At 38.4% G+C, this 26,151-nt stretch overlaps 1 protein-coding gene across 1 annotated transcript; it reads left to right on the top strand.

The window, feature by feature from the left end:
• The first annotated feature begins 689 nt into the window (after positions 1-689).
• On the top strand, positions 690-26,041 carry LOC111147424 (family with sequence similarity 133 member B). The gene is made up of 11 exons (XM_022503432.1): positions 690-794; positions 9,468-9,565; positions 10,774-10,852; positions 12,001-12,075; positions 12,211-12,243; positions 12,682-12,744; positions 13,348-13,440; positions 15,019-15,069; positions 20,464-20,556; positions 22,302-22,349; positions 25,868-26,041. Exons 1-11 carry the CDS (start codon positions 771-773, stop codon positions 25,952-25,954), a joined length of 744 nt encoding a protein of 247 aa, XP_022359140.1. The 5' UTR covers positions 690-770; the 3' UTR covers positions 25,955-26,041.
• Positions 26,042-26,151: the final 110 nt, after the last annotated feature.

The raw sequence follows: 26,151 nt of genomic DNA, 5'->3' as shown, positions 1-26,151 counted from the left end.
CCCTTGAAGTTTAGTACTGTACTTCCATTATTATGAAAAATCATGTACTAAAATTGGCCCTCTGTCTGTATAGCTCCCCTACTAGGTTGTAGACAGGCCCTTTGAAGGAAGGGCTGGTGTCTTCATCGTCTTTGTGTCCTGCATCGTATCCAGCTTCCCAGTCACCTCCTCAGTGAATTGCACAAAATAGAAGTTCAACAATTAGTGTGAAATAAATGCATGTTTATGCATGTTATGTTCAATAATTCAACATAAAGTCCCATTTCTCTAGCGACATCTGTGACAGTACTGTCTTCTCCCCCACCGCTTGATGGACTCTGTTGAGGGACCCAGTCTGTCCTGGTGGTCACTTTACTGCCAGCACTTGCGCTATGTTAAGCCCATAGTAAGCACTGGAATCATCTTCGTATCCCCTAGAATGAGGATTTCGGCGCATCAGAAATGGAAGAGTGTAAAACGGTCCAATGCCGAACGGGAGTGTGTCGCCTTGGTGAGCCCGCAGTACGAGAAGAGCAGTACCCGCCTGCCCTGGCTGGGATCCGCCAGAAGGACTGAAATCCGCCGGGAGAAGCCTGGGAACCGCGGGTGATCGCAGGCGCCCGCATCTCCTCCGCAGCGGTAGGTGGCGCTGTGGCCGGGTGCGGCCGCTGGCGCCGCGCGGCGCCTCTCTCTGGGCAGGGTAGGGAGTCGGCAGAGGGACCTCCGGCGGGCCCTTTTCGGCCGCTCTCTGGCCTCTTCTCCCTCGGCGTTTGTGGGCTCAGTCCTGCACCATGGGGAAGCGGGACAATCGGGTGGTGAGTACCCGGTGGGAAAAACAGTGGGGCGGCGCGGGAGCCGGCGGCAGGAGAGCGGAGCCCCTTGCTTTTCCCGACGGGGCCTGAGGGTCAGCGGCGGCGCTTGGACCTCGAGCCGGGCGACCCAGCTCCCCCCATCCCCGCCGGCCCCAGACGCGCGTGCGCCGCGCACGCAGTTGGCGCCTTTGGGCCCCCCACTCTCCTCTCTTCTCTCTCCAGTCACCCTTTTTTCTCAACCCCGCCGCACCTTGGGTCGGTGCTTCCTGGCTCCCTTCCCTCCTCCCGCACTCGGGCTGGCGGTACCCAGTTTTTGGAGCCACAACGGCTCAAGGAATTCGTCTCCTCTTGGGTGTACGTCCGGAGTCTGAGGCCCCTGGAGGCTCCGGGACTCGCCCTCTCGTGGGGATCGTCCACCCTGGCTCCGGGCCCCTGCGGGGCGCACGCAGGTGGGATGGAGGCGTGGAGGCCTCGAGCGCGGCTCCTTTCCGTGGGCCTGCTGCGCGCCCAGTTCTAGCGGCAGGCAGCCTCCCGTTTGAGAACCAGCATGGAAGCATTTGGTTTCGTGTCCTCAGCGCTTAGCACGACCTGGCACCTAGTAGGCCCTGTGTAAGAGTGAAGGGTGCACTCAGTTGTCTTTGGAATCAGGCGTGGACTGGCGTGTCAGTTTTGGACCCTCGGGAGTTGAGTGACCAAGACGAGTTGCTTTTCTTCTCCGAGCTTCAGTTTCTTCATCTCTAAAGGGGTATCAGTGTTCTCCACAACTTTGCAAAATAGTTAAAACCGCAGAAGGCAGATGGCCAGGGAATGCTTGGCATGAAAGTTGTTGTAGTAAATGAGATAAAGGAGACACAGGAATAAGTAATAGCAGAAAGAGTAAGAAATACTTGATGGAGATTCGTGGTTCTGAAGGCATTCAAAAGAGAAGGTGCTTTTGACAAGAGGGGGAAGGAGGCGTTCTTCATGTCTGCTAGTTTGGTCTGGAAAGTCCACAGATTATAAATCAGACTGGATGGATGGTAAACATAATAGGTTGCAGCCTTACAGTTCCTGGAATTTATCTGTGACAGAGTTTTAGCCACTGAGCAGCAAAACATAAATAAATGCATTACATACATGTATGCAGTTATTAAAGTTAATATACTAAATTTAATGAACTTTTGTATTCAGTGATTATTGCCTTTTCAGGCGGGGGGAGCTGCTAAAAGAGCTTTACTTTTATGAAATGAGGGCATTTCTTATGTTCAAAAGGTGTGTTTTAATTTTATATAGCCTTCATAATCAAAGATGTCTAGGAACCACAGTGGTGAGCCTTACAAGGTTAAGGAATGACCGTAGGTCAGACCTTGTTCTGATATCCTGATTCTCATAGAGTTGAAATGGTGTTCTGCTGGAGCATCCTTAGGTTTGAGGCGTTAAGAGTGTTTCGATTCTTTAATGACTGAGGGTTTGAATGTTTAGAAATCACCAGACCTTGGATACCATTTCATACAGAGACGGAAGATGTTTTGTTTTTCTTTTACTGGGGAAAAGTGTTGGTTTACATATCCCTTTGAAGCATTTGAAACTTTTCAAATTAGCTTCATTTACTAGAACATTTTGATAACAACTCTGGGCTCTGCTTATTACTTGGTATGCTGTCATGGCACAGAGTGTTCTGGTAAGATTTTTTATTTGCACTTGAAAGGCTGTGGGAATGAAAACATGAAATCAAGAGTTAGAAGACAGATTGTCTAGTTTAGTCTCCTTGTCGCATGGAGGAGGAGATGGAACTGTATAAACTCGGACCAAAACTTGGGTCATCTGATACTAAGTTCAGTACATCGTAACTCTTGGTTTTAAATAAAAGGATTGTTTGCCTCTGAAAACAATGGTATTTTTTCTTCTTACATTGATAGTAAAATCATAGTCCTAAAGATGATAGAATTGCTTTCTAAAAAAAACTCATAGGGGTGCCAGGGTGGCTCAGTGGGTTAAGTCTCTGCCTTCAGCTCAGGTCATGATCTCGGGGTCCTGGGATTGAGCCCCACATCTCGGGGTCCTGGGATTGAGCCCCACATCCCTCTCTTCTCAGGGAGCCTACTTCCCCCTCTCTCTCTGCCTGCCTCTCTGCCTACTTGTGATCTCTCTCTCTGTCAAATAAATAAATAAAGCTTTAAAAAAAATAAAAATAAATTTAAAAAACTCATGAAGTCTACATCAAAGATTTTGTTTTGTTTTCAAAAAAGACTGCTTTGGGGCGCCTGGCCGGCTTAGTTGGCAGAACATGCTACTCTTGAGCTCAGGGTTTTAAGTTCAAGCCTCACCTTGCGTGTAGAGATTACTTAAAATCTTTTTTTTTTTTTTTTCTTTAAAGTAGACTTTACTTTTTAGAGCAGTTTTGGATTCATAGTAAAATTGAGCATTGAGTACTGAGAGCTCCCATATATTCCAGGACCAGTCATGCACAGCCTCACCTACTTTGAAAGCTGTTGCAGAGTGGTGCATTGTTAAAATTGATGAACCTGTCTTGACACATTATTTTCGCCTGTAGTCCATGCTTGACATCAGGGTTCGCTATAGGTGTTGTACATTCTTGAACAGCTTTTTTTTTAACTGAACATTTTAGTTCTCAAGATTTGTAAAGTGTTCATAAATTCATGATGGCTACTGGTTGGTTGTCCCCATTGTTTTCAGAAGTTTCCCTCATGTTCTTGTTACTTTTTGCCCTCTGAAACAGATATATCCTCTAGGTAAAAATAGGTAATCAAAGTAACAAATGAAGGTCTGCACATTTTGTTCTTGCGTCCTTTTTAGTACCTGCCCACTTACGTATTCCCTTGAGCCCAATTTGCCATCCTGAGTTTCTTTTTTAAGATTTTATTTTTTAAGGGGTGCCTAGGTGGCTAGGTGGTTTGGGCCTCTGCCTTCAGTTGAGGTCATGATCTCGGGGTCCTGGGATCAAGCCCTGCATCAGGCTTTCTACTCAACAGGGAGCGTGCTACCCCCCACCTTCCACCTACCTCTCTGCCTACTTGTGATCTCTGTCAAATAAATAAATAAAATCTTTAAGGAAAAAAAAAAGATTTTATTTTTAAGTACTCTCTACACCCGCGTGGGGCTCGATCTGGCAGCCCCTGAGATCAGGAGTTGTGTGCTCCACCGACTGAGCCTGCTGGGTGCCCCAATATCCGGAGTTTCAAAGAGATTGTTTTCTGTTACCCAAACTCATGCAGCAGTTTGAAGCCACAGACATTTCTAATTACATATGAATACAAGTGTTTGATTTATAAGATCACAGTATTTAAAGTGATTAAGTCATAGTGAGACAGTTTAAGAAATTGCATACTTTCTATATTTTAACTGATGCCTAACCATTCACCCCCTTAGTATTAAGAATATTGTTTTTCATACTGATACACAGTATGTGAAAAGGCTTTCTCTTTGTAAGAAAATTAATTCTTCTGTCTTAAAAACCTTTCTATTGTGCATAGTAAAAAGAAGCCTTGTTGCGGGTGCCCTGGGTGGCTCAGTGTGTTAAAGCCTCTGCCTTTGGCTCACATCATGATCCCAGGGTCCTGGGATCCAGCCCTGCATAGGGCTCTCTGCTCAGCAGGGATACTGCTTCCCACTCTCTGCCTGCCTCTCTGCCTACTTGTGATCTCTGTCTGTCAAATAAATAAATAAAAAATCTTAAAAAAAAAAAAAAGGCATTGTTGTTTATTGTTTGCGAGCATAGACCATCAAGTGTTTTTGCAAAGGAGCCTAACACGGAAGATGCACTTAATAAATACCGCTGTTACAATTGAAATAAATAATTGAGATATGTGGGATGTACTTATGCAGGCTAAGGGTAGTGTTTATGGTCAAAAGCTTGAAAGTTAAACCTTATTGCATAGACAGATAGCTCATGTGATAGTACCATAAGTCGTCTATAATTAATAGCCTTAGCATGTGAATATATTACTTTACTATTTAATTTTCCCCTGAAAAGTAAACCCTAAGACAGACTGGTATGTACTTTGGGGAAGCAGTTTCACAATAGACATAAGGCACATAGAAATGTTAATTGATGTAATTTTAAGGTACATGCTAGAATATTTGAAGACTGTCAAACGTGGTAAATGTGTTATGATTTTTTTTTTTTTTTAAGTAGGCTCTATGCCCCAAATTAGGCTTAAACTCATGACCCCAAGATCAAGAGTCAGATCAAGAGTAGCATGGCTCGGGGCGCGTGGGTGGCTCAGTGGGTTAAAGCCTCTGCCTTCTGCTCAGGTCATGATCCCACGGTCCTGGGATCGAGCCCCACATCGGGCTCTCTGCTCAGCGGGGAGCCTGCTTCCTCCTCTCTCTCTCTGCCTGCCTCTCTGCCTACTTGTGATCTCTGCCTGTCAAATAAATAAATAAATAAAATCTTAAAAAAAAAAAAAAAGTAACATGCTCTATTGACTAAGCCAGCTAGATCCCCCACAATTTTTTTTTAATTAGAGTGAGGGGCACCTGGGTGGCTCAGTGGGTTAATTAGAGTGAAAAGTTGCCACTGTACTCAACTTTTACTTGAAGACAGTTCAGCCCTCTGAATTGGCAGCATTGTGGTTAAATTTTTTTCATTCTGTTTACCTTTAATATTGTAATGATTTTTGTATGTAGTTTTTTTTTTCCATTTTGTTTTTCTTTTATAAAGGTAGTGGGTTGTTGTTGTTGTTGTTTTTAATCTCTCCAGTGTATGAAATGATGAAAGTGAACCTTGCCCTGTACATTTTGGTACATCTGGATTTTTAAAAAAATTTTATAGCTGTTTATTAAGATGGTATCTTGGTTTTTGGTAACTTGCTTTTGCTTTTCATTTGAGAAATCTTGGACATCTTTCCATATCAGTAACTGTAGATCTACTCTTTTTAGTGGCTGCATAGTATTGATTTTGAGGGTATACTTTATAATGCATCTCAGTTTGATAGCTCTTTGTGTACTTTCCATTTTCCCTATTTTAGTAATTTAGTTTTGAACATCCTTGTATATGTTTGCATTCTTTGGAAATGAACAGTTTTTACAATTTTAAGCTTAAGATAATTTATTCTTAACTGCTACTAAAATTATGTCATGGTGCCAAAGAAATGAGAAGATGTTAGATGGACAAATAGATAATCTCCCATTGTAAAAATGATGAGCTTGGCTTTGCACATTGTACCTGCTTCTGGTTGTTAGGATTGTCAGGGTCATTAGTAGGGCTAGCAACTCTTCTATTGCTGCCTCCGTTGGTTGTCATATTTCCACATGAACTGAGTGAAATTCTTAGCAGAGGCAGTTGAATGAAATATTTGAGAACATAACTGTTGATGTAAAACATGTCACTATATGCCTCTCTGTAAAGAGAGTTGAATTTAATACTCACATCTAGCCCTGATCCTGTAAACATCCCTGACATTAAGAGCTCTAGCATTAGTTCCTGCCTGTAAGAAAATTATGTTAATGGATTTTTCATCCCAAGTAATTAGTTAGGCAGTATCCAGTTGAATGGAAGTAGTTTTCAGTATGTGTTATTTATAATGGTTTTATATTGTTTGTTCTGCCAGAGAAATCTGGAAATATATAACCCATATTTGTTATTTGGCAAACATTGGTTATTTTCGCAGGTTTTGCTAAATAAAATGCAACAAATACATTAACATCCTTTCACTTCCTTGTGAACATTAAGTAATGGGTTTAAGGCCTTAAAATCAACTTTGGTAGTAGTGATTTTCAACCACAATTCTTTTTATTTAAAAAGTGGAAGAAAAAAATAAATTTTTTTAAAAACTGGAAGAGTTTTGGGGCACCTGGGTGGCTCAGTGAGTTAAGCATCCAACTTTTGATTTCAGCTGAGGTCATGATCTTGGCATTGTGGGATCCAGCCCTGTGTGGAGCTTCGTGCTCAGCGCAGAGTCTGCTTGTCCCTCTACCTATGCTCCTCCCCAGCTCACGCTCTCTTTCTCAAATAAATAAATGAAATCTTAAAAATAAGTAAATAAATAAAAGAGTTTTTGTAAATGCTTATTGGACTGGGTTAAATTTCTAAAACCAGAGGTGGCTGGGTGGCTCAGTTGGTTAAGCATCTGCTTTCAGGGGCCTCTGGGTGGTTCAGTGGGTTAGGCCTCTGTCTTCGGCTCAGGTCGTGATCTCAGGGTCCTGGGATCAAGCCACGCATCAGGCTCTCTGCTCAGCGGGGAGCCTGCTTCCCCCTCTATCTCTGCCTGCCTCTTTGCCTACTTGTGATCTCTGACAAATAAATAAATAGAATCTTTTTTTAAAAAAAAAAAAAAAAAAAAAGCATCTGCTTTCAGCTCAGGTCATGATCCCACGGTCCTGGGACCAAGTCCCACATTGGGCTACTGCTCAGCACGGAGTCTGCTTCTTCCTCTGCCCCTTCTCTCTCTCTCGTGCACTCTCTCTAATAAATCTTTATTTTTTTTTAAAGATTTTATTTATTTTTTTGACAGAAAAACACAGCAAGAGAGGAACACAAGCAAGGGGAGTGGGAGGGGGACAATAGGCTTCCTTAGGAGCAGGGAGCCCTGTGCAGGGCTCAATCCCAGGACCCTGGGAACGTGAATGTGAACTGAGCCACACAGGCATTAAAATAATTTTAATAAAACAACATCTCTTTGTTAGATACTGTCATTAACAAAGAAGCCTGCTTTATTTTGTCTGGATATTTTTTTGAAAAAAGCATCTAAAAATGTGGTTTTTGTGCTATAATAAGTGCAATATACATAGCATAATTCGATTTGGGGTGTTCTTTATTGTGGAGAAAAAAACATAACAAAGTTCACTGTCTTGGCCATTTTTAAGTGTTTAAGTCCGTGGCATTAAGTTCATTCACACTGTTATGCAACTGTTGCCACTGTCCATTTCCAGAACTTTTTCATCATCCCAAACAAGAAGCTCTGTACCCATTAAATAATAACTCCCAATCACCTATCCCCCGCAGCCCCTGGAAATCCCTTTTTTCTTTCTGTCTCTATGAATTTGCATATTCTAGGTACCTCATATAAGTTGGACCATATAAGATTTGTCATTTTATGTCTAGAATGTTTCTCTTAGCATGTTAGCAAGGTTCATTCATGTTGTAGCCTATTAAGAATTTCATTTCTTTTTTCTTTTCTTTTTGTTTTAAGTGGGGGACGGAGGGAAAGAAAGAATCTTAAACAGGCTCCAGGTCCAGTACAAAGCCAGATGCAGAGCTCAGTCTCATGACCCTGAGATCAGGACCTGAGCTGAAATCAACAGTCACATGCTTAACTGACTGAGCCACCCAGGCTCACAAATGTCATTTCTTTCTGAGGCTGAGTAATACTCCATTTTGTGTATGTGCCACATTTTGTTTATCCATTTATCAGTAGATGGATATTTGGATTGTTCTCACTTTCGGCTGTCATGTATAATGCTGCTGTGAACAGGAGTGTACAAGTATCTGTTTGAATCCCTGCTTTCAGTTATTGTTCAGTTCCACTTAGAGTTGGAATCGTTGGATCGTCTGGTCATTCTCTATTGAACTTTTTGAGGAAACCAACTTTTCCATGACAGCTGCACCCTTTTATATTCTCACCAGCAATGTGTAAAGATTGCAGTTTCTCCCTCTTTCTGACAGCATGTGTTATTTTCTGGTTTTGACAATAGTCATCCTAATGGGTGCAAGGTGGCATCTCATTGTAGTTTGATTTGCATTTCCCCAGTGACTGGTGAGTTGAACGTCTCTTCATGTGCTCTTGGACATTTGAATATCTTCTTCGGAGAAATGTTTATTCAGGTCCTTTGCACATTTACTGGGATCATTTGGGTTTTTTGCTGTTGAGTTGTAGGATTTCTTTATGCATTCTGGATATTCATTCCTTATTAAATGTATGAGTTGCAAATATTTTCTTCCATTCTGTGGATTGTCTTTTCACTCTTTTGGTAGTGTTCTTTGATACACAAATGTTTTAATTTTTATAAAGTCCTCTTTATCTGTTTTTTTTTTCTTTTGTTGTCTGTGCATAATTTAATTTTTTGGTGTCAGCAGTTGGCAAGTCAAATTGCCATCAGCATGGCATAGTACTTTCTGAGATAAAAGATACAGTAGATTAAGCAATAAATTTAAAGTTACATCTTTAGGGGCACCTGGGTGGCTCAGTGGGTTAAAGCCTGTGCCTTCGGCTCAGGTCATGATCCCAGCGTCCTGGGATCGAGCCCCGCATTGGGCTCTCTACTTAGCAGGGAGTCGGCTTCCTCCTCTCTGCCTGCCTCTCTGCCTACTTGTGATCTCTGTCTGTCAAATAAATAAATAAAATCTTAAAAAAAAAAAAAAAAGATCTTTAACTTCTTCACAACTAAGTTTCTTCCTTTGCCAGTGAGCATAGTGTTACAGTCTTACAGGGTTATCGGGCTTTAGGAGAAGACATTATAAAGTAATCTTACAGTAAGAAAGAGGTATCACTATTATTTTCATTAAATCTCTGGTGAAAAACATTTTTTTTCTGTGAAATAGCGATATTACTCATCTCCCAAACTTGTGAGACTTAGTAGACCATTAAATTTATTTTTTATAACAAAAATTTGGTTAGTCAGATTATTCATGCTTAGTTAGACATAGTATGCATTTATAATAAAGCATGCTTGGTGAGTAAATGAGCATTTGCATTTTTATTTTTTTAATTGAGTTAATTTTATTCTTTCCTCAAGGCCTATATGAATCCAATAGCAATGGCCAGATCAAGGGGTCCAATCCAGTCTTCGGGGCCAACGATCCAAGATTATCTGAATCGACCAAGGCCTACCTGGTATTTGTAAAACAATTTAGACATTTATAAGGTTTTCGTAAATTTTTTTAAAGGTTACTGTTACAACTCTTACTGCTTGCAGATCAGCTGTCACAAACATAATTTTTGAAGTGATGTTCATAGGTGCTTTCTTGTCAGTGTATGAAACACATGCATCATGCATAACTGTAAAGCAAGTATTTGAGAACCCACCATCCTGTATAGCTACCAGATAACCTTTCATACCGTTCTCTTCTCTACCTCTAAAGAGGTAGAAGGACTCCCAGATAGATGTACTTTTGGATAAGTTTATTACAGAGTGTACCAGCCACAGTCGACAAAGGGAAAAGGAGCATGGGGTGAAGTCTCGGGGAGACTAGGCTCAGACTTGTACGGCTTTTTCTCTTGTGGAATCACATAGGATGCATTTAGAACCTCAGCAATGAGTTGTCTTAACACATATGAGATGTTGCCAACAAGGGGAGTTTGTGAGAGAGACTCCGTGTGCCCAGGGCTTTTATTGGGGACTGGTCAGCCTCTGCCTATCAGGTGTCAAAATTCCAGACTCCCAGAAGAAATGCAGGTGATCACCTTCAACAGTAGTATTCGTACAGTGAGCTACTCTTACGAGGGAATGGTAAGGACCTTTCCAGAATCCAAATTCCCAGATGCCAGCCAGGGCTAAACTCGTAAATGGGCCTTTCTAGGAATAAGCTGTCAGGCATGCTGTATCAACTCTTCTGTCCAGTATGTGAGGTGCATTATAAAATTAATGTTTAGTATAAAAATAGTAGTTTAAATAGACTTTAGCTCACCCTAACACTGAAACTACTAGCTTTGGGAATCGAAGCAGAATTTATACCGTCCTCAAGCTTCCCTTCTTTTTCTGTAAAATAGGAGTAATAATACTGTGTTTTCTCACAGGATTATTAGGATTAAAGTAGCATGTATTAAAAACAGTGCCACTTGTATGTAAGTGCTCAGATGTTTGGTGTATTAGCTCTTAAAATCCATACTTAGAAAAGGAATGATCAGTGGTATCTGACAGAGTGTATTCATAATATTTGATTAAGGAGGATGTGAGCAAAATAATTTTAAACATATCAACACTGAAATGGAGGTTTATTAGGATATTAAGAAATTTTTATTTATGAAATTTTTGTTCTGTTTGTAAGCATCCACCTCTAATAGGAATTGCTTGAAAACTTACTTATTTCCTATTTTTTAAGGGAAGAAGTGAAAGAACAATTAGAAAAGAAAAAGAAAGGCTCCAAGGCATTGGCTGAATTTGAAGAAAAAATGAATGAGGTTTGTAAATAGTACTTGTTTGAAAAAATAGGCACCCTAAATGTATGATTTCTTTAAAATAAAAAGAGGAAAACCATATTACTAATTTATGTCATCTTGGGTTTTCTAAAATTGACTTCTCTTTAGCTTCCCATGCCCCCGTGTGCTCATATTACCCTGAGATTTCCATGATGTTTGCCTGTTTTGATTACAAACGTGTGTAGTATTTCAGCTACAATGTAGATTAATTCAGGGTTGCCTAGCTAGCTCATTCAGTAGAGTGAGCAACTCTTGAACTCAGGATTGTGATTTTGAGCCCCCATGTTGGGTAGAGAGATTACTTTAAATCTTTTAAAAATATATATGGATGGATGGATAGATAAATTCAGCTTTTACTGTCTGGAAATAGAATCTAACCATCTTCGTTAAAAAGAAAAAGTTCTCAGCCTCACTGATAATACTGACTACTCCTCTCAATATATAGTGTAGAACTCCCACTCTTTAATACCCTCTTCGAGAAGGGCTAGTGGGGCCAGGTGCCTGGGTGGCTCAGTCAGTTAGGTGGCCAACTCTTGATTTCAGCTCAGGTCATGATCTCAGGGTCTAGGGATTGAGCCCCATGTCAGGCTTCAGGCTCAGCGGGAGTCTGCTTATCCATCTCCCTTCCCCTCTATCCCTCTCCCTGCTTGCATGCACAAGCACTCTCTCTAATAAATAAATAAAATAAATAAAATCTTTTTTTTTTTTTTTTTTTTTTTTAAAGAAAAGAACTAGTGTGGCTGGTGCCTGCGTGGCTCAGTGGCTTAAGCGGCTGAGTTGATTTTGGCTCAGGTCACGATCTCAGGGTTGTGAGATCGAGCCCCACCTCAGACTCCATGCAGAGTCTGCTTAAGATTCTCTCTCCCTCTCCTTCCCACTCTCCACCCCACCTCCACTCATGCTCTCAAAAGAAGGAAGGAAAGAAAGAAAGAAAAGAGCTCGTAAAGGAGAAAAGAGCTAGTAAAGGGTCTTTTGGTGACAGGGTTCTGGCACCTGTACTTTTCCCTGTACTTAGAGGCCAAGATGGTGAGAGGTAGTAGAGGACAGAGGAAAGGAAGTAGTGGCTGTCTATATCAGGTGTATTACAAGGGGATAGATAGCCTCTGATGGTGTTTATAACCTTTTTGCAGAACTGGAAGAAAGAACTAGAAAAACACAGGGAGAAGTTACTAAGTGGAAGTGAGAGCTCATCCAAAAAAAGACAGGTAATGCCATTTGAGCTTAATGCTGTTTTTAATGTCCTATCTGGGTTTTCATAATCTGTGTACTACTGTCAATAGATAATTTTAAAAACTCACATCAACTTATTTAGATTTGTACTTTTATTTGTTTGCTTTTAGAGAAAGAAAAAAGAAAAGAAGAAATCTGGTAGGGTGAGCAAAAGTTTTCCATTTTTCTAAATGTTACAATTAAGAGCCTACAAGAAAAGTAAGAATAATTTTTATGATCTGTATGTTAACTGTAAATGAGTCAAGGAGTCTTGAAGTCCTTTAGTAGTTATGGGTGGGTTTTATTCTATTAGCAGTATAAAGAAAAGCACTTACCTCCTTATATCCTGGTAACTTTATTGCTGTCAGGGAGAGAAAGAGGGAACATTGATTACCATTGGCATATCTGACATTACTTTGTTGAGCCTTTTTCGTGTATATGAGGGAGTGTGGGGAGTGTGATATTTGACATTTTAATATTTAAGGCATCTGAGTAGATCTCTCAGACCACTAGATTGATTTCGTTAAGTATTTGAGAGACTTAGTGATAAGAAAAATAATTCCTGCATCTCACAAGCTTTAATTATTTTGTGCTTGGTCAAGTATTCATCTTCTTCTTCATCAAGCTCTGATTCTTCCAGCAGTTCTTCAGATTCTGAAGATGAGGTAAGACTTGCCTGTAATGGTTTATGAAATAATAATCTCTAGGTTTTGTTTTTTTTTAATGACAAGAGGAAATCCATTATGAAATACCTGTTAGAAACTTTGGCTTCCAGGTTTTGGTTAATTATCCATAACTGAGAGCACTGATATGAATAAATAACTAGATATTTAAGTATATATTTAAATATAAATATATATATATATTCCTAAATTTGTCTTATTCTCTTTAAAAACATCAGTAAAAGAAATGGAGTCTAAAAATCTAAAATGCTATTTGACTAGATACTAGAGGTTACATGTGATTTAAATTACTTGACTTTTTTTATAAAGCAGGAAGGTTAATATAAGTTACATTTTAAGCATTACTTATGAATGGGGCACCTGGCTGGCTCAGTCAGTAGAGCACATGACTCTTGATCTTGGGTTTGTGAGCTCAGGCCCCGCATGGGCATAGAATTTGATTAAAAAATTATTAAGTAAAACATGCACTTGCAAACTGGTTCTTTCATTTAAGCTTTGTTCATTGATAAAGTTTTGGTATTAATAAAATGCATCGATTATATTTTTGAAAGAGAAAGCAAATGTTTCTAAAAATGTTTTATATAGGACAAAAAACAAGGAAAAAGGAAAAAGAAAAAGAAGAACCGTTCACATAAATCTTCTGAAAGCTCCATGTCAGAAACTGAATCGGACAGTAAGGTAAAATCAGCAACATTTTGGATAACAAACACATTTTTTTCCCCCTTTTAGATCATCCTGTCTTAAATTGCTGTCAGTTTACAAATGAGATGCTATTTTTTGTACTTTGATGGACTGTGCCACTCAATTGATAAACTTAATATCTTATATATGGGATTTTACTGTTTTCTAAATACTTCCACGTATGCCTTCATGTCTCAGCATTTCCATGACAGCTTTTATAATAAACATGGCAGACATTATTTTTCCCATTTTCATATAGAAGTGAGAGTTCAGAGGAAAAAACATACTCTACTATCTGGTCCAGTGTCCTTTCCATTATACCTAATCTGCTCTGTATGTCCAGAACTGTGAAACATAATTGGCTCTGAAACATGTGTGGTAATAAGAAATACATGCAGGTTGCAATAGCAGTGTAGATTCCTAGGCCTCATGTCGAGAGAGTCTGATTTAGTAAGTCTGCTTTAGGTTCAGAAGTCTACATTTTTAACATTTGTCCCCTGTGATTCTGATACAGGCCTGTCTTTGGACCACAGTTTTACAAACACTGTTCTAAAACCCTAGGAGAACAAAGCAACTCGTTTGGGGGCAGATCTCTACTTGTCCTAGTATGATTTCTTCTGACAAAATGCCTGACATCTAGAAAGTTGTTAGTAAATGTGGTTTTCTCTTTGTCTTTTAAGACAGACGAGTCCGTCTAATATGGATAGTTAATCTTTGTCAGATGCCTAGTATGTGTTAGGCACAGTTCTGAGCACTTGACATGTTAGCTTAATTCTCTCAACAATCCTCATTGATTTTATGGATGGGGAAGACTCAGGGACGTTAATGGCTAAAACTGAAAGAATCAGAAGCAGAAATTCTCACCTTTCCTCCTTATAGGGAGAGTAGGAAAATCAAAATTAAATTACATAGAATAGTATTAATAGTATCACTTTGGAAAGCCAGTTGCTTTTTGCTAACCGTAAGACAAATGAAAGGTAACATTAACATTGCATATTCAACAGATTTAAGAACTAGATAAATTTTGGGGGGGATTTCTGAGGACAGTGTGAATGAGAACCTCAGTGCGTATGACCACCACAGGCAAAAATAAGCAAATGGCATTAAGTCTTATTTTAAAAGAAACCCTGTGGTTATTACAGACAATGTCTATCATTTTTGGTATACATAGATTTGATATACAACCAGATAAAGAAAGAAGCCTTGGGGCGCCTGGGTGGCTCAGTGGGTTAAGCCTCTGTCTTCGGCTCGGGTCATGACCTCAGGGTCCTGGGATGAGCACCGCATTGGGCTCTGCTCAGCAGGGAGCCTGCTTTCTCCTCTCTCTCTACTTGTGATCTCTCTCTCTCTGTTAAATAAACAAAATCTTAAAAAAAAAAAAAAAAAGAAGCCTTATTGCCTTACAAGCATATACATATATATGTGACATACATTTCCCTTATTTTCAGAATAAAGTTCTGGTATTGAAATAAACTTTTTTCAGTCCTAGAGCAAATCACCTTTTTGCTGTTTTTGTCCTTACGCTCTCTCTCTTACATTTCAAATTGATATGTATATATATGTTTGTTTGTTTAGGATAGTTTAAAAAAGAAAAAAAGGTCAAAGGATGCAACTGAGAAGGAAAAGGTAATTATAATTTTATTTTAATCTATCATAAAATACTTCATTTATTTCTAGAAATTAACAGTAATGTGTTCTTCCTTTTAATTTTAAGAAATTTCTTTTGCTTTTATAGCATTTTGTGTTGACTTAAGGAAATTATTTATTGAATTCATTATCAAAGGTTAAAAAATCAGAAAATTGGGGCACCTGGGTGGCTCAGTTGGTTAAGCCTCTGCCTTTGGCTTGGGTTATGATCCCGGGATCCTGGGATGGAGCTCCGCATCAGGCTCCCTGCTCAGTGGGGCTCAATATCCTCTCCCTCTGCCATTCCCCCTTCTTCTCTCTCTCTCTCAAATAAATAAAATAAACAAAATCTTAGAGAAAAATCTTTTTCTGTTCTTAAAAACCTAAAGAAAGCAATTATTGATGAAAGGAAACTATAGACCAGAGTTACTATATTTTACTCAGTATTTTTATATATTTTTTTAAACTGAAGTATAATTTACATAATATGCTATTAACCATTTTAAAATTACAATATGGAGGAAGGAATATTGTGTATGTACAGTGTTGTGCAGTGACCAGCTCTCTAGTTTAAAAACTTCATCACCCCCTTAAAAACAACCCATACTCTAACTAATTCCCATTCTTCCTTCCCCTGCATCCCCTGGTAACTTCTAATCTGCTTTTCAGCTCTGTGAATTTACATATTCTGGATGCATTGTTTATTTTGTTTTGTTTTATTGTTGTGAATCAAAAGTAGGAACTTCAGGGGCACCTGCAGTCTCAGTCATTGTACCATGGGACTCTTGATCTTGGTTGGGGTTGTAGATTTGAGCCCCATGTTGGGTGTAGAGATTACTTAAAAATGCACTTATTTATTTTAAAACAAAGGGAATTTATTGGAATTAAACAATCCTGCTTGCTATTTATGAATCCGGTATAGGAGGCAAATTATCCTTTGTGTTTTTTACATAGAATAGTATTAATAGTATCACTTTGGAAAGCCAGTTGCTTTTTGCTAACGGTAAGACAAATGAAAGGTAACATTAACATTGCATATTCAACAGATTTAAAAAAGCTTACCATGAAACCCTCACACTGCTTCTTCCCCCACCTCTTTTTTTAATTTTAACTTTACCCACAAATACTTGGTATTTATCTTTAAAATATAAGACCATGTTTAAAAATTAAACAGTACTATTGCATATTAACATTTTCACAATAATTTCAAATACAATAAAAGCATTTCAAAATGTCCTCCTTTTTCATAAAAATTTTTTATGGTTGATTTATGTCATGATCCAGGCAAGTTCTAAGATGGCATCTGATTATTAAATCTCATAAGTCTCCTTTAATTTATAACTTTTCCCCCCTTTTAAAATTTTCCTCTTGAAATGTATTTTTTAAGAGAACAGTAGAGTTTCCTATATTCTAGATTTTGCTGATTGCTTCCCTTCCCTCACCTTTTTTTTAGACTAGAACACTGACGTTCTTTTATAGACTGTACAGCTTAGGTCTGATTTTTTAGTAAGAACCACCCAACAAGTAGGTGGTTTTGGTTCTACATGGAAGAGCTTCAGTAGAAGCTTTCACACAGCGCCAAGAGCTGGCCAGGCTAATCCCCTCGTAGCTGTGCTGGGCAATGGGTGTGCAGCTGGGGTGAGGCTTGCCTTATGGGGGGCAAGTTGAAGAATGATTCTCTCCTGGGTAGTCTTGACCAGGACACTGTGGACCACAGAGAGAGAGATGGAGATTTGGGACAGGTCTGGGTCCCCCCCCCCAGTATCATTTAAAGGCAGTCATATAATATGTCACTTGGACATAGTAGACTTGGGGGAGGGGAGGGAGAGAATCTTAAGCAGACTCCATGCTGAACATGGACCCAGAGCCGGGCTTGATCTCATGACCCTAAGATCACGACCTGAGCCAAAACCAAGAGTGGGACACTTAAGCGACTATGATACTAGGCGACCCAGGAGTTTCATATTTTGGATACTACTCATCTTTTATACACATAATGAACATTTTTTTGGCCCATGGCTTCTCTTAATCTTGTTTAGAATGTCTGTTACAATTTTAAAAGGGTATAATTGTTCTCCCTGGGTAATATATTTTTTTTTAAGTTTTTTATTTTAATTCCGGTATAGTTAATGTAGAGTGTTACCAAAAAGGGTGTAATTTTAAGGGGACCAGGGTGGCTCAGTCCTAAGCATCTGACTCTCAGCTCTGGTTCAGGTCATGATCTCAGGATCCTGGGATTGAGCCCTGCCCTGGGCTCTGCACTCAGCAGGGAGTCCACTTGAGGATTTTTCTCTCTCCGTCTCCCACTGCCCCTCCCCCAGCCCATGCTCGTGTGCTTTCTCTGCCTCTAAAATAAATCTTTTTTTAAGAGGGTGTAATTGTAAGTCATATATCAGTCATTGTTTTCAACTCATTTTTAAATTGTGAAAATTTAGTGTAATAACTAACAGTGGAAGAAAATATCCCATTTCTTTTTTTTTTTTAAGATTTTATTTATTTATTTGACAGAGAGAGATCACAAGTAGGCAGAGAGGCAGGCAGAGAGAGAGAGGAGGAAGCAGGCTCCCTGCTGAGCAGAGAGCCCCATGCGGGACTCCATCCCAGGCCCCTGGGATCATGACCTGAGCCGAAGGCAGAGGCTTAACCCACTGAGCCACCCAGGCACCCGAAAATATCCCATTTCTAACAGTAACAAAGAATATATAGGAAAAATTTGAAGAACTGATCAGGACTTATTTGAAGAAAATTATGCAAATCTATTCAGAAAAGCACGTGAAGATTTAATAAACGTTCCTGGGTATGACTTACCCTAACTAGATGTTAAGTATTTTTTAAGCATCAGACAGTGTGGTATGGTAAGGAATGGGGCGGGGAGGAAGCAGTTGAGCAGTGTAGAGCCCAAGTAAAAACTTGTAAGTATTTGTGGGTTTAATGTATGATAAAAGTGGCTTTTCTTGGGAAGCCTGGGTGGCTCAGTCATTAGGCATCTGCCTTCAGCTCAGATTACGATCCTGGGGTCCTGAGACTGAGCCCGTGTCCAGCTCCCTGCTCAGTGGGAAGCCGGCTTCTCCCTTTCCCACTCCCCCGCTTATGTTCCCTCTCTTGCTGTGTCTCTCTCTGTCAAATAAATAAAATCTTTAAAAAAAAAAAAAAGACTTTTCTTAGGACAAAATGATTAGCCAGCTGGAAAGTATAAAACTGGACCCTCAAGGCCAAATAAATCACAGATAAGTCAGTTTTAAATGTATGAAAGTATAACTAGAGAAAAACAGGGGTGAGGGTGACTGTAATATTGGCGTAGGGAAGACCCATGCCTCAAAACTCAAAACACTTTGACCACATAATTTTAATACTTAATGACAAAAAGAGATCACAAAAAAAAAATCAATAAATCATGAATAAAATTTAAATATAATGAACAGATTTAGGAAAAACTACTAGAAATACATAATTAAAAACTAATCTTTATTAATTTGAAAATTGATACTTCACTTACACAGAAAAAGTAAAATCCGTGTTTAGGCAGTTCTAAAAGAAAATATGGACTGTATTCCAGTAATCTTGAGATTTATATGATTGATAAAATCCTGAAACAGAGGTTTCTTGGTAAAGTGTGATTCCTAAAGGAGTGAAATAAACCATTAGGGGTGGGGGGTGGGAGAGTAAGTAAATCATTTGGGTAAAAGCTACTTTGGTCTTTGATTTAGACATTATTAGGTAAAGATTTTTGCATTCATGTACCCTTCACTCCACATCAACTTTTTTTAATAGCAAATAGCCCCTATGTATAGCTGCCATCCAGAAAAACATGGGTTAAGTAAATTGTGGCATATGCTTTCAGTGAATATCAGAGGCAGCCGTAAATGATGATGTAGTTGGCATGGAAGGATTGGATGACAAGAGCAGGTTCCAAATAGCAAGTATCTATATAAAGTTATAAATGTACACATAGCGAGATGTTTCCAAAAATCTTCATGATGTTTAATCTCTGGTAGCAGGGTTCAGGTGAATTTGCTTACAGTGAGCATTTATCATTTATAACAAAATTATAAACATATTTGCAGAAATAAAATTAAATCACCTGTAATACAGATCACTATTAGTTTATTTTCTATGTGATCTTTTGTTTAATCTTCAAAATTGGCTTCCTGGTATATAAAGTTTATATATTTTTTCTGTACAATTGGGTAGTGAGTATTTTTTTTCATTGTGTGGGGTATTTTTTTGTCTTGTTGTATAAACTATTCAGACATACAGAAAAAGTATATGGAAAATAACAAAATGACAACCAGCACATCCACTGTGAAGTTTTAATAAATCTTAACATTGGGGTGCCTGGGCCCAGTCAGTTGAGCGTCCCAACTCTTGGTTTTGTTTCGGCTGAGGTCATGATCTCAGATCTGGGATCAAGCCCCACCTCTGGCTCCACGCTCAGTGGGGAGTTTGCTGCCCCCTTTCTCTCTCTCCCTCTTCCCCTCCCCACCATTTGTTCTCTCTCTCTCTCTCTCTCTCTCTCTCTCTCTCTCTCTCTCAAGTAATAAATCTTTTTTAAAAACCTTAACTTTTGCCATACTTCCTTCAGGTGTTTTGAAATGTTTATTCCTCAGTATATATATTTAAGTCCCTAAGTACTCCTCTAGTCTCTCTTCTTCCCCAGAATTATATGTTTTCTCATCATTAAAAATACTTAGAGATGAAGATTATTTTAATGTGAATTTAACACTCGTAATGCATGAAAGGAATTATTACTGTGTAGAGATCTTTTTAGATCACAAATAATTACCCATTGTTTTTCTTTTTTGCAGCACTAGGCCTGTCTGATCCAACACTGGGTAGAAACAAAACAGAATACAAGGGACTCAAATCTTATACCATCTGTAGGGTCTCTTAAGACATGTTAGAGTTTAATTAAAATCAGAGGGCACTTGGCTGGCTCAGTTGGAAGAGCATCCGACTCTTGATCTCATGGTCATGAGTTCAGGCCCCACATTGGGTATACGCATTACTTAAATAAATAAACATTTTTTTAAAAAAAGAAAATAAGGATATTACATCTCAATTTACATGTAATTATCTCTTTTCAGGCTATTTAATAAAAATTACTTTGTTGGAATTAAAGACTGAAAATTGGTAAATATCATCAATTTAAGACATTTCTAAAATGCTATAATAAGAGATGAGGAAGGACATTATATCATACTCAAAGGGTCTGTCCAACAAGATCTAACAATTTTAAATATCTATGCCCCTAATATGGGAGCAGCCAACTATAAGACATTTCTAAAATGCAAATTTTTTTGTGTGATAATTGGAAAATTGTTAATTAGAAACAAAACTTGCGTGGCATAGCCTTACATCTTTTTGAGTCAAGGTACATGTATTTATTTTTCTTAGGACATTAAAGGACAGAGCAAAAAGAGAAAGATATATTCTGAAGATAAACCTTTATCATCTGAGTCCTTATCAGAATCAGATCATATTGAGGAGGTAAGTTCACTTTCTTCACTTTAAAATGTTTGTTTTTAATAAATACAAATGAATAAAAAAGAAATACTTCATGAATATTCCATTTACTCACTTCTCTAGTATGTGCACTGTGAAAAAGAAATGGAAGTTCCATTTCAGAATGATTTTTGCATTTTCTAGAAGTTGATTATATAGCTAATATGGTAATTAACCATATTTACAAATCTCTATTCTGAGCTATTTTATTTTTCTTCTAATAGTTACTTTTTCCTGTACTAGTATTTTGATTACATCACAGATGTTGTTTGATGTGTACTGTATTGAAACCCAGCATTCCCTTGTTTTTGTTTGGAGCTATTACTAGTGAGGGAGGAGAATAGTGATGAGATAGAACAGAAATGTTGGCATGATCTTTTTCCCTATCTATAAAGTGAGGAAGTAGAATTAGTTTCTGTAGTCTCTGTAGTCCTTTTCAGCTCTGATATTCCTATCTTAGATTTTATTTGTACTCTATTCTTAGTTAATTTTAGGTCTGCAAGTTATCGTCTTTAAAGTATTTCTCTCTTGGACTTAGTTTCTCGTTTGTAAAATAGGGGCTATTACCCACCTTTTGTAGCAACATTTTGTAATGCCCCCTGAAATGAAATTGAAATGAATTGAAACTTGCAGTGTGTGTGCGTGTGTGTGTATATATATCTTCACATTTTATATTAATATCCCCTAACACATTTTAAAAAGAAATATAAAAAAATATTAGTGTATAGATTTACTAAATTATATTTCAGTTCATAAATGTTTGAGTGTGATAACTAGAAGACATCAAATCTTAAGATACGACAAAATTCAGGCTGTTGCAGGTACATTACATATGCCCTTCCAGACCGTACAGCGGCTTTGTCATCAGTGACGTTTTCCAAAACGGTTAACAATTCTCAGTAAAGCTCTGAATGAATGAAACAAAATATAGTCTTTTCTGTATTACAAGTAGGTTTATTATATGACTGGCAAGCTGTCTAGAAGTCATGTTAGAGCTGTCTGGCTGTCTTGGACATCACATGACAGCATCCCCAGTCTTGGTCTTGCTAAACGTGGATGCAGCACAGCTACCACCATCTCCAGTCATTGTTATGACAAGAATAACAGTAAGAAATAATAATTTCCTAAGTGTTTTCTAGAGCACTTAATATATGTTACACTTAGACTGTAAATATACGTGAGCTTTACCAACTTTCAATTTAGTCTTAAATTCACACTTCTAAAGGTTAAAATTCTAATGGTGTAATGAGTGTTACTTAAAAGGGTTTTAATCATTTGGTTTATACTGAGTACACTATGCGTATAGCTACCATTGACGGAACACCATACAGTAAGAGAAATACTTAACTTTATTCTAGGCACTTTCACTAGAGGGTGGATATTACCTCGATTTTACAGATGGGGAAACTGAGGGTAGTACATAGCAGAGGTAGGATTCAGAGCTTGGTCTGTTTTATTTCAGAGCTCATACTTTTTATCCACTGTACCTCATTGGGGTTTTTTAGGTGCTGGAAGGGAATATAAGGAAGCCCTCTAGATATTAAAAAATCTTAATTTTCTTTCCTTTAAATGTTTCTCATTGACTTGTCATTATGAAATAACAGGTTTGCGGTATCATCAAAATGTTTTTACGCATAAATTCTAAAGCTGTAAGGCACATTAGGGGATGAAAAAATGCCTTGAGTACAAGTTACATATTTGTCTTCTCAACAAAAATTCAAACTTTTTAGGTACGAGCGAAAAAGAAGAAAAGCAGTGAAGAACGAGAAAAAGTAATAGCAAGTATCACTTATTTTTTTACATGACAATAGTGGTAGCTCTTTTTGTTTAATATAAAATGAATCATGGTAAAACAGGATTTCATTTACTGGGGCCAAATAAATATTTATTTGGGAAAAGTGTGGTGTTGAGCTTTACTTAGTGCATTGGAGCAAGTTAAATTGGCTCTGGAGAAAAGAATATCCTGGTAGCAAACATCTCTGTTTCTATTTCAGTATTTTATTCAGTATTTCATTTTATTTTGTTCCATATTCGGCACTGTTAGAAATGAAAAATTGAACTTTAATTTGACCTTTTTAAGCTGTAGTATGAAATACTAGGTATGGTGATTCCCTCCATCCTTAATAGTAGTGACTTCCAGGTTGGCCAAGCCTCATTGGGTTTTTAGGTGCTGGAAGGGAATATAAGGAAGCCCTTATTTAACATTTAGCAGAAAAAGCATCTCTAAGCCCAGGTTGCGATGAAAAAGCAGGAATGTGACAACATAAATATTTCAGTAATAAAGATGATTGTTTCACCATTTCTAAAGCCAGCTCTGCTATTATGCAGACGAAGAAGTATAAAAGGAGAAAGAAGGAAGAGGAGAATAAGAAAAATGGCAGTGGTAACCAAATGAGAAGCGGACCAACCTAGGGAAAGTTAGATAATAGATTATCAAAGAGTAATTTCAGACCGTATCATTAGTCATTTAGGAGAACTCAGTGTAAGTTTGGGTGATGGCCTTTGAAGGCATTTTGTTAGGAACAGGTAAAAGAAAAATAAGAACAGGGGCGCCTGGGTGGCTCAGTGGGTTGGGCCTCTGCCTTCGGCTCAGGTCATGGTCTCAGGGTCCTGGGATCGAGCCCCGCATCGGGCTTTCTGCTCAGTGGGGAGCCTGCTTCCCCCCCTCTCTCTACCTGCCTCTCTGCCTACTTGTGATCTCTCTCTCTCTGTCAAATAAATAAATAAAATCTTAAAAAAAAAAAAAAAAGAAGAAGAAAGAAAAGTAAGAACAGCATCTTTTGTAAGTTTGAGGGTAACTTCCCCTTCCCAGAATTTCCCTCACTCTTAAAATGAGGGTCCTTCTCTGGTAACATATGACTCAGAAGTAGCATTTTATATACTTCAAGACCAAGGTGACATTTAAGAGACTTTTTTTCTGAATGGAAAGATAATTTGAGTGAAGACTGCTTTGGTCTTTGGTTCAGATTAATTAAGGCATAGTATTAATTAATTTTGGACCATTTTGACTTGTACTTGCGTACTCCACTGTTTCATGCATTCAGCTCATGTGTTTATTAAGCATCTCTCTGCAGGCGCCATTGGTGTTGATAGTGCTGTTCTAATGGAATACAAGATAGATGAGAGGGTGACTTGTGAGAGTGGCTTTGGGGAGGGAAGGATTTATCAGAAAGAGCTAACCATGTGAATTTCAAAAGAACAATATCCTAAACAGAAGAGCTAAGGACCTGTGGTAGGGATGAGCTTGATTTGTTTGAGGAACTGAAGGGGTAAGCATGGCTTATATCTAGTAGATAAAGAGGAGTACAGTGAGGTGGGGAAGTAAGCAGAGGCCATATCACAAGCAAGGTGTTTGGGTTTTAATCAGAATGCTTTGGGAAGCTGTTTTGAGTGTTTTAAACGAAGAAGTGACCTGAACCAACTTTATATTTTTAGAAAGCTTTGACAGAGGAGGTGGAGTGGACAGAGGTGAGGAATGGTGGTGTTTATATCACAGTGGTCGTGATGGAGATGGACTAGCCTGATGGATTTGAGATGCGTTGTGGACTTAGATGGTAGGGCTTGCTTGCTGCTTTGGATGTAGAGAGTGGAGTTAAGGCAGAAAGTGGAGTCAAATGTAGCTTAGATTCTTCGCCTTAAGTAAGAGGACCAATTAGAGGTGCTGTTTACTAAGATGGTTAAGAGGGTTTGGAGAGAAAAATTAAGCATTGTTTATGGTAATTTTAGATATACCTGTTAGGTATCCAGGTGGAATTCACAGTCTTGAGTTCAGAGCATAGGACTGGATACGAAGATTTGGTATGTAAGTGGTTTTTATAGCATGGGAGATAGAGAGCCATGTGGAAAAGAAAGGAAACCCTGAAAGGTCAAGCAGAGGAAGATGAACAGCACAGGAGTTGAAGGGCTCTTTGTGATAGAAGAAAGCAGCAGGTGGAGGTGTCGTGGAAGCCAAGAAGAAAAGTTTGGTTTTTTTTTGTTTTTTTTAAGATTATTTATTTATTTGACAGACAGAGATCACAAGTAGGCAGAGAGGCAGGCAGAGAGAGGAGGAAGCAGGCTCCCTGCTCCGCAGAGAGCCCAATGCAAGGCTCGATCCCAGGATCCTGGGATCATGACCTGAGCCGAAGGCAGAGGCTTTAACCCACTGAGCCACCCAGGCACCCCAAGAAAAGTATTTTAAAAAGAGAGTAGTGCTGTCCTTTTATGAAAAAGTAACCTATACCCGAAACTTACTTTTTAAAGACCCAAATACAAGATTTGGGACTCTTGGTAAGATTCCCTGTGTACTTGAGCTTCTCATGACAAGAATGATGAAAGTTAGCTTAGAGCCACTAAGTGGTAGAGACGTTTGAGAGGGGCGGAGGAATTGTTGAAAGTTGTAATTGATAAGGAAATGGATAGGAAACTCTCCTTTGCTATCTTAACATGTCTCTTTTCTTGGTGAATATCAACAAGTCTGTCATTTGATACCACCTTTCTAAATATCTGTTTCTAAAAGTTTTGCCTTCTCTTCTACATCGGTAATAGTCACAAGAGTCAGAGTTCAGCAAAATTTTAGCTCTCTATCCAGTCACAATTTGATTACTTTTCCTAGACTTCTAAAAATTAAGCATCTGAGTGCCTGGCTGGCTCAGTCAGTGTAGCATACAACTTTTGGTGTTGGGGTTGTGAGTTCAAGCCCCACAGTGGGCATAGAGCTTACATAAATGTTTTAAAAAAAGAAAAAGCATCTGTTTTACTTAAAAGCTAAGTAGACTTTTCAACTGTACATCCCTATTTTTTACCACTTTTTTAGTTAATTTCATAATTAATATAGTGCTACCAGTTTAGGCAGGACATAATAATTTGTTTCTGTTTACTTTAAAAAATATCAGATTTAATATATCTGTTCCCCAAAACTGTCATTTTTACAGAAACAGTTGTGTTTTGCTGTGATATGAGGATTTTTTTCTAGTAACTACAATTTCTTCACCTTTAGAAACTATACAATATGAAATACAGCAGTTTATATCACTATTCTTAGAATTTATTTTCTATAGGAAATTTTGTTCAAAGGCTACATTTGCGTGCTAATGACTTAGAGTTTTTCCATATCTTTTTGAAAATCAACAAGTACTCTTAAGTCCTCATATGATACCGATTATTGAGACTTTTCAGGAAATGTTCTGAGTAGTTTCCTTTGTTGTCTGGATTGTTTGAAATAATTATATAGTAGCTTAGAAGGACCGTGGTAACATTGTTGTTTTAATTTTAATATTTTCCTGTAGAAATGTCTAACAGGGAACTCTCTTTACAGGAAAAAACAAAAAAGAAAAAGAAGCATAAGAAACACAGTAAGAAGAAGAAAAAGAAGGCTGCTAGTTCAAGTCCTGACTTGCCATAACATTAAGAAAAATCAGGATTCCCTTATAAAGAAAGTGCAATGTCTAAGGAAATTTCAACTGTGAAAATTATGACATAATTACTAAAATGCATGAATTTTCTTGTTTTTAGAATTATTCCTGGACTATTCAGTAGCCACTCGGATGCCGCTGTGTGAAAGGGCCATAATTGTTGCCTGCTGCTTGAACATCTGTTTTT

The sequence above is a fragment of the Enhydra lutris genome, unplaced genomic scaffold (assembly GCF_002288905.1).
Source record: "Enhydra lutris kenyoni isolate GAN:26980312 unplaced genomic scaffold, ASM228890v2 scaffoldscaffold16, whole genome shotgun sequence".
Taxonomy (NCBI): Eukaryota; Metazoa; Chordata; class Mammalia; order Carnivora; family Mustelidae; genus Enhydra; species Enhydra lutris.
The sequence above is the reverse complement of the archived record's forward strand: the minus strand, read 5'-3'. Positions and strand labels throughout refer to the sequence as shown.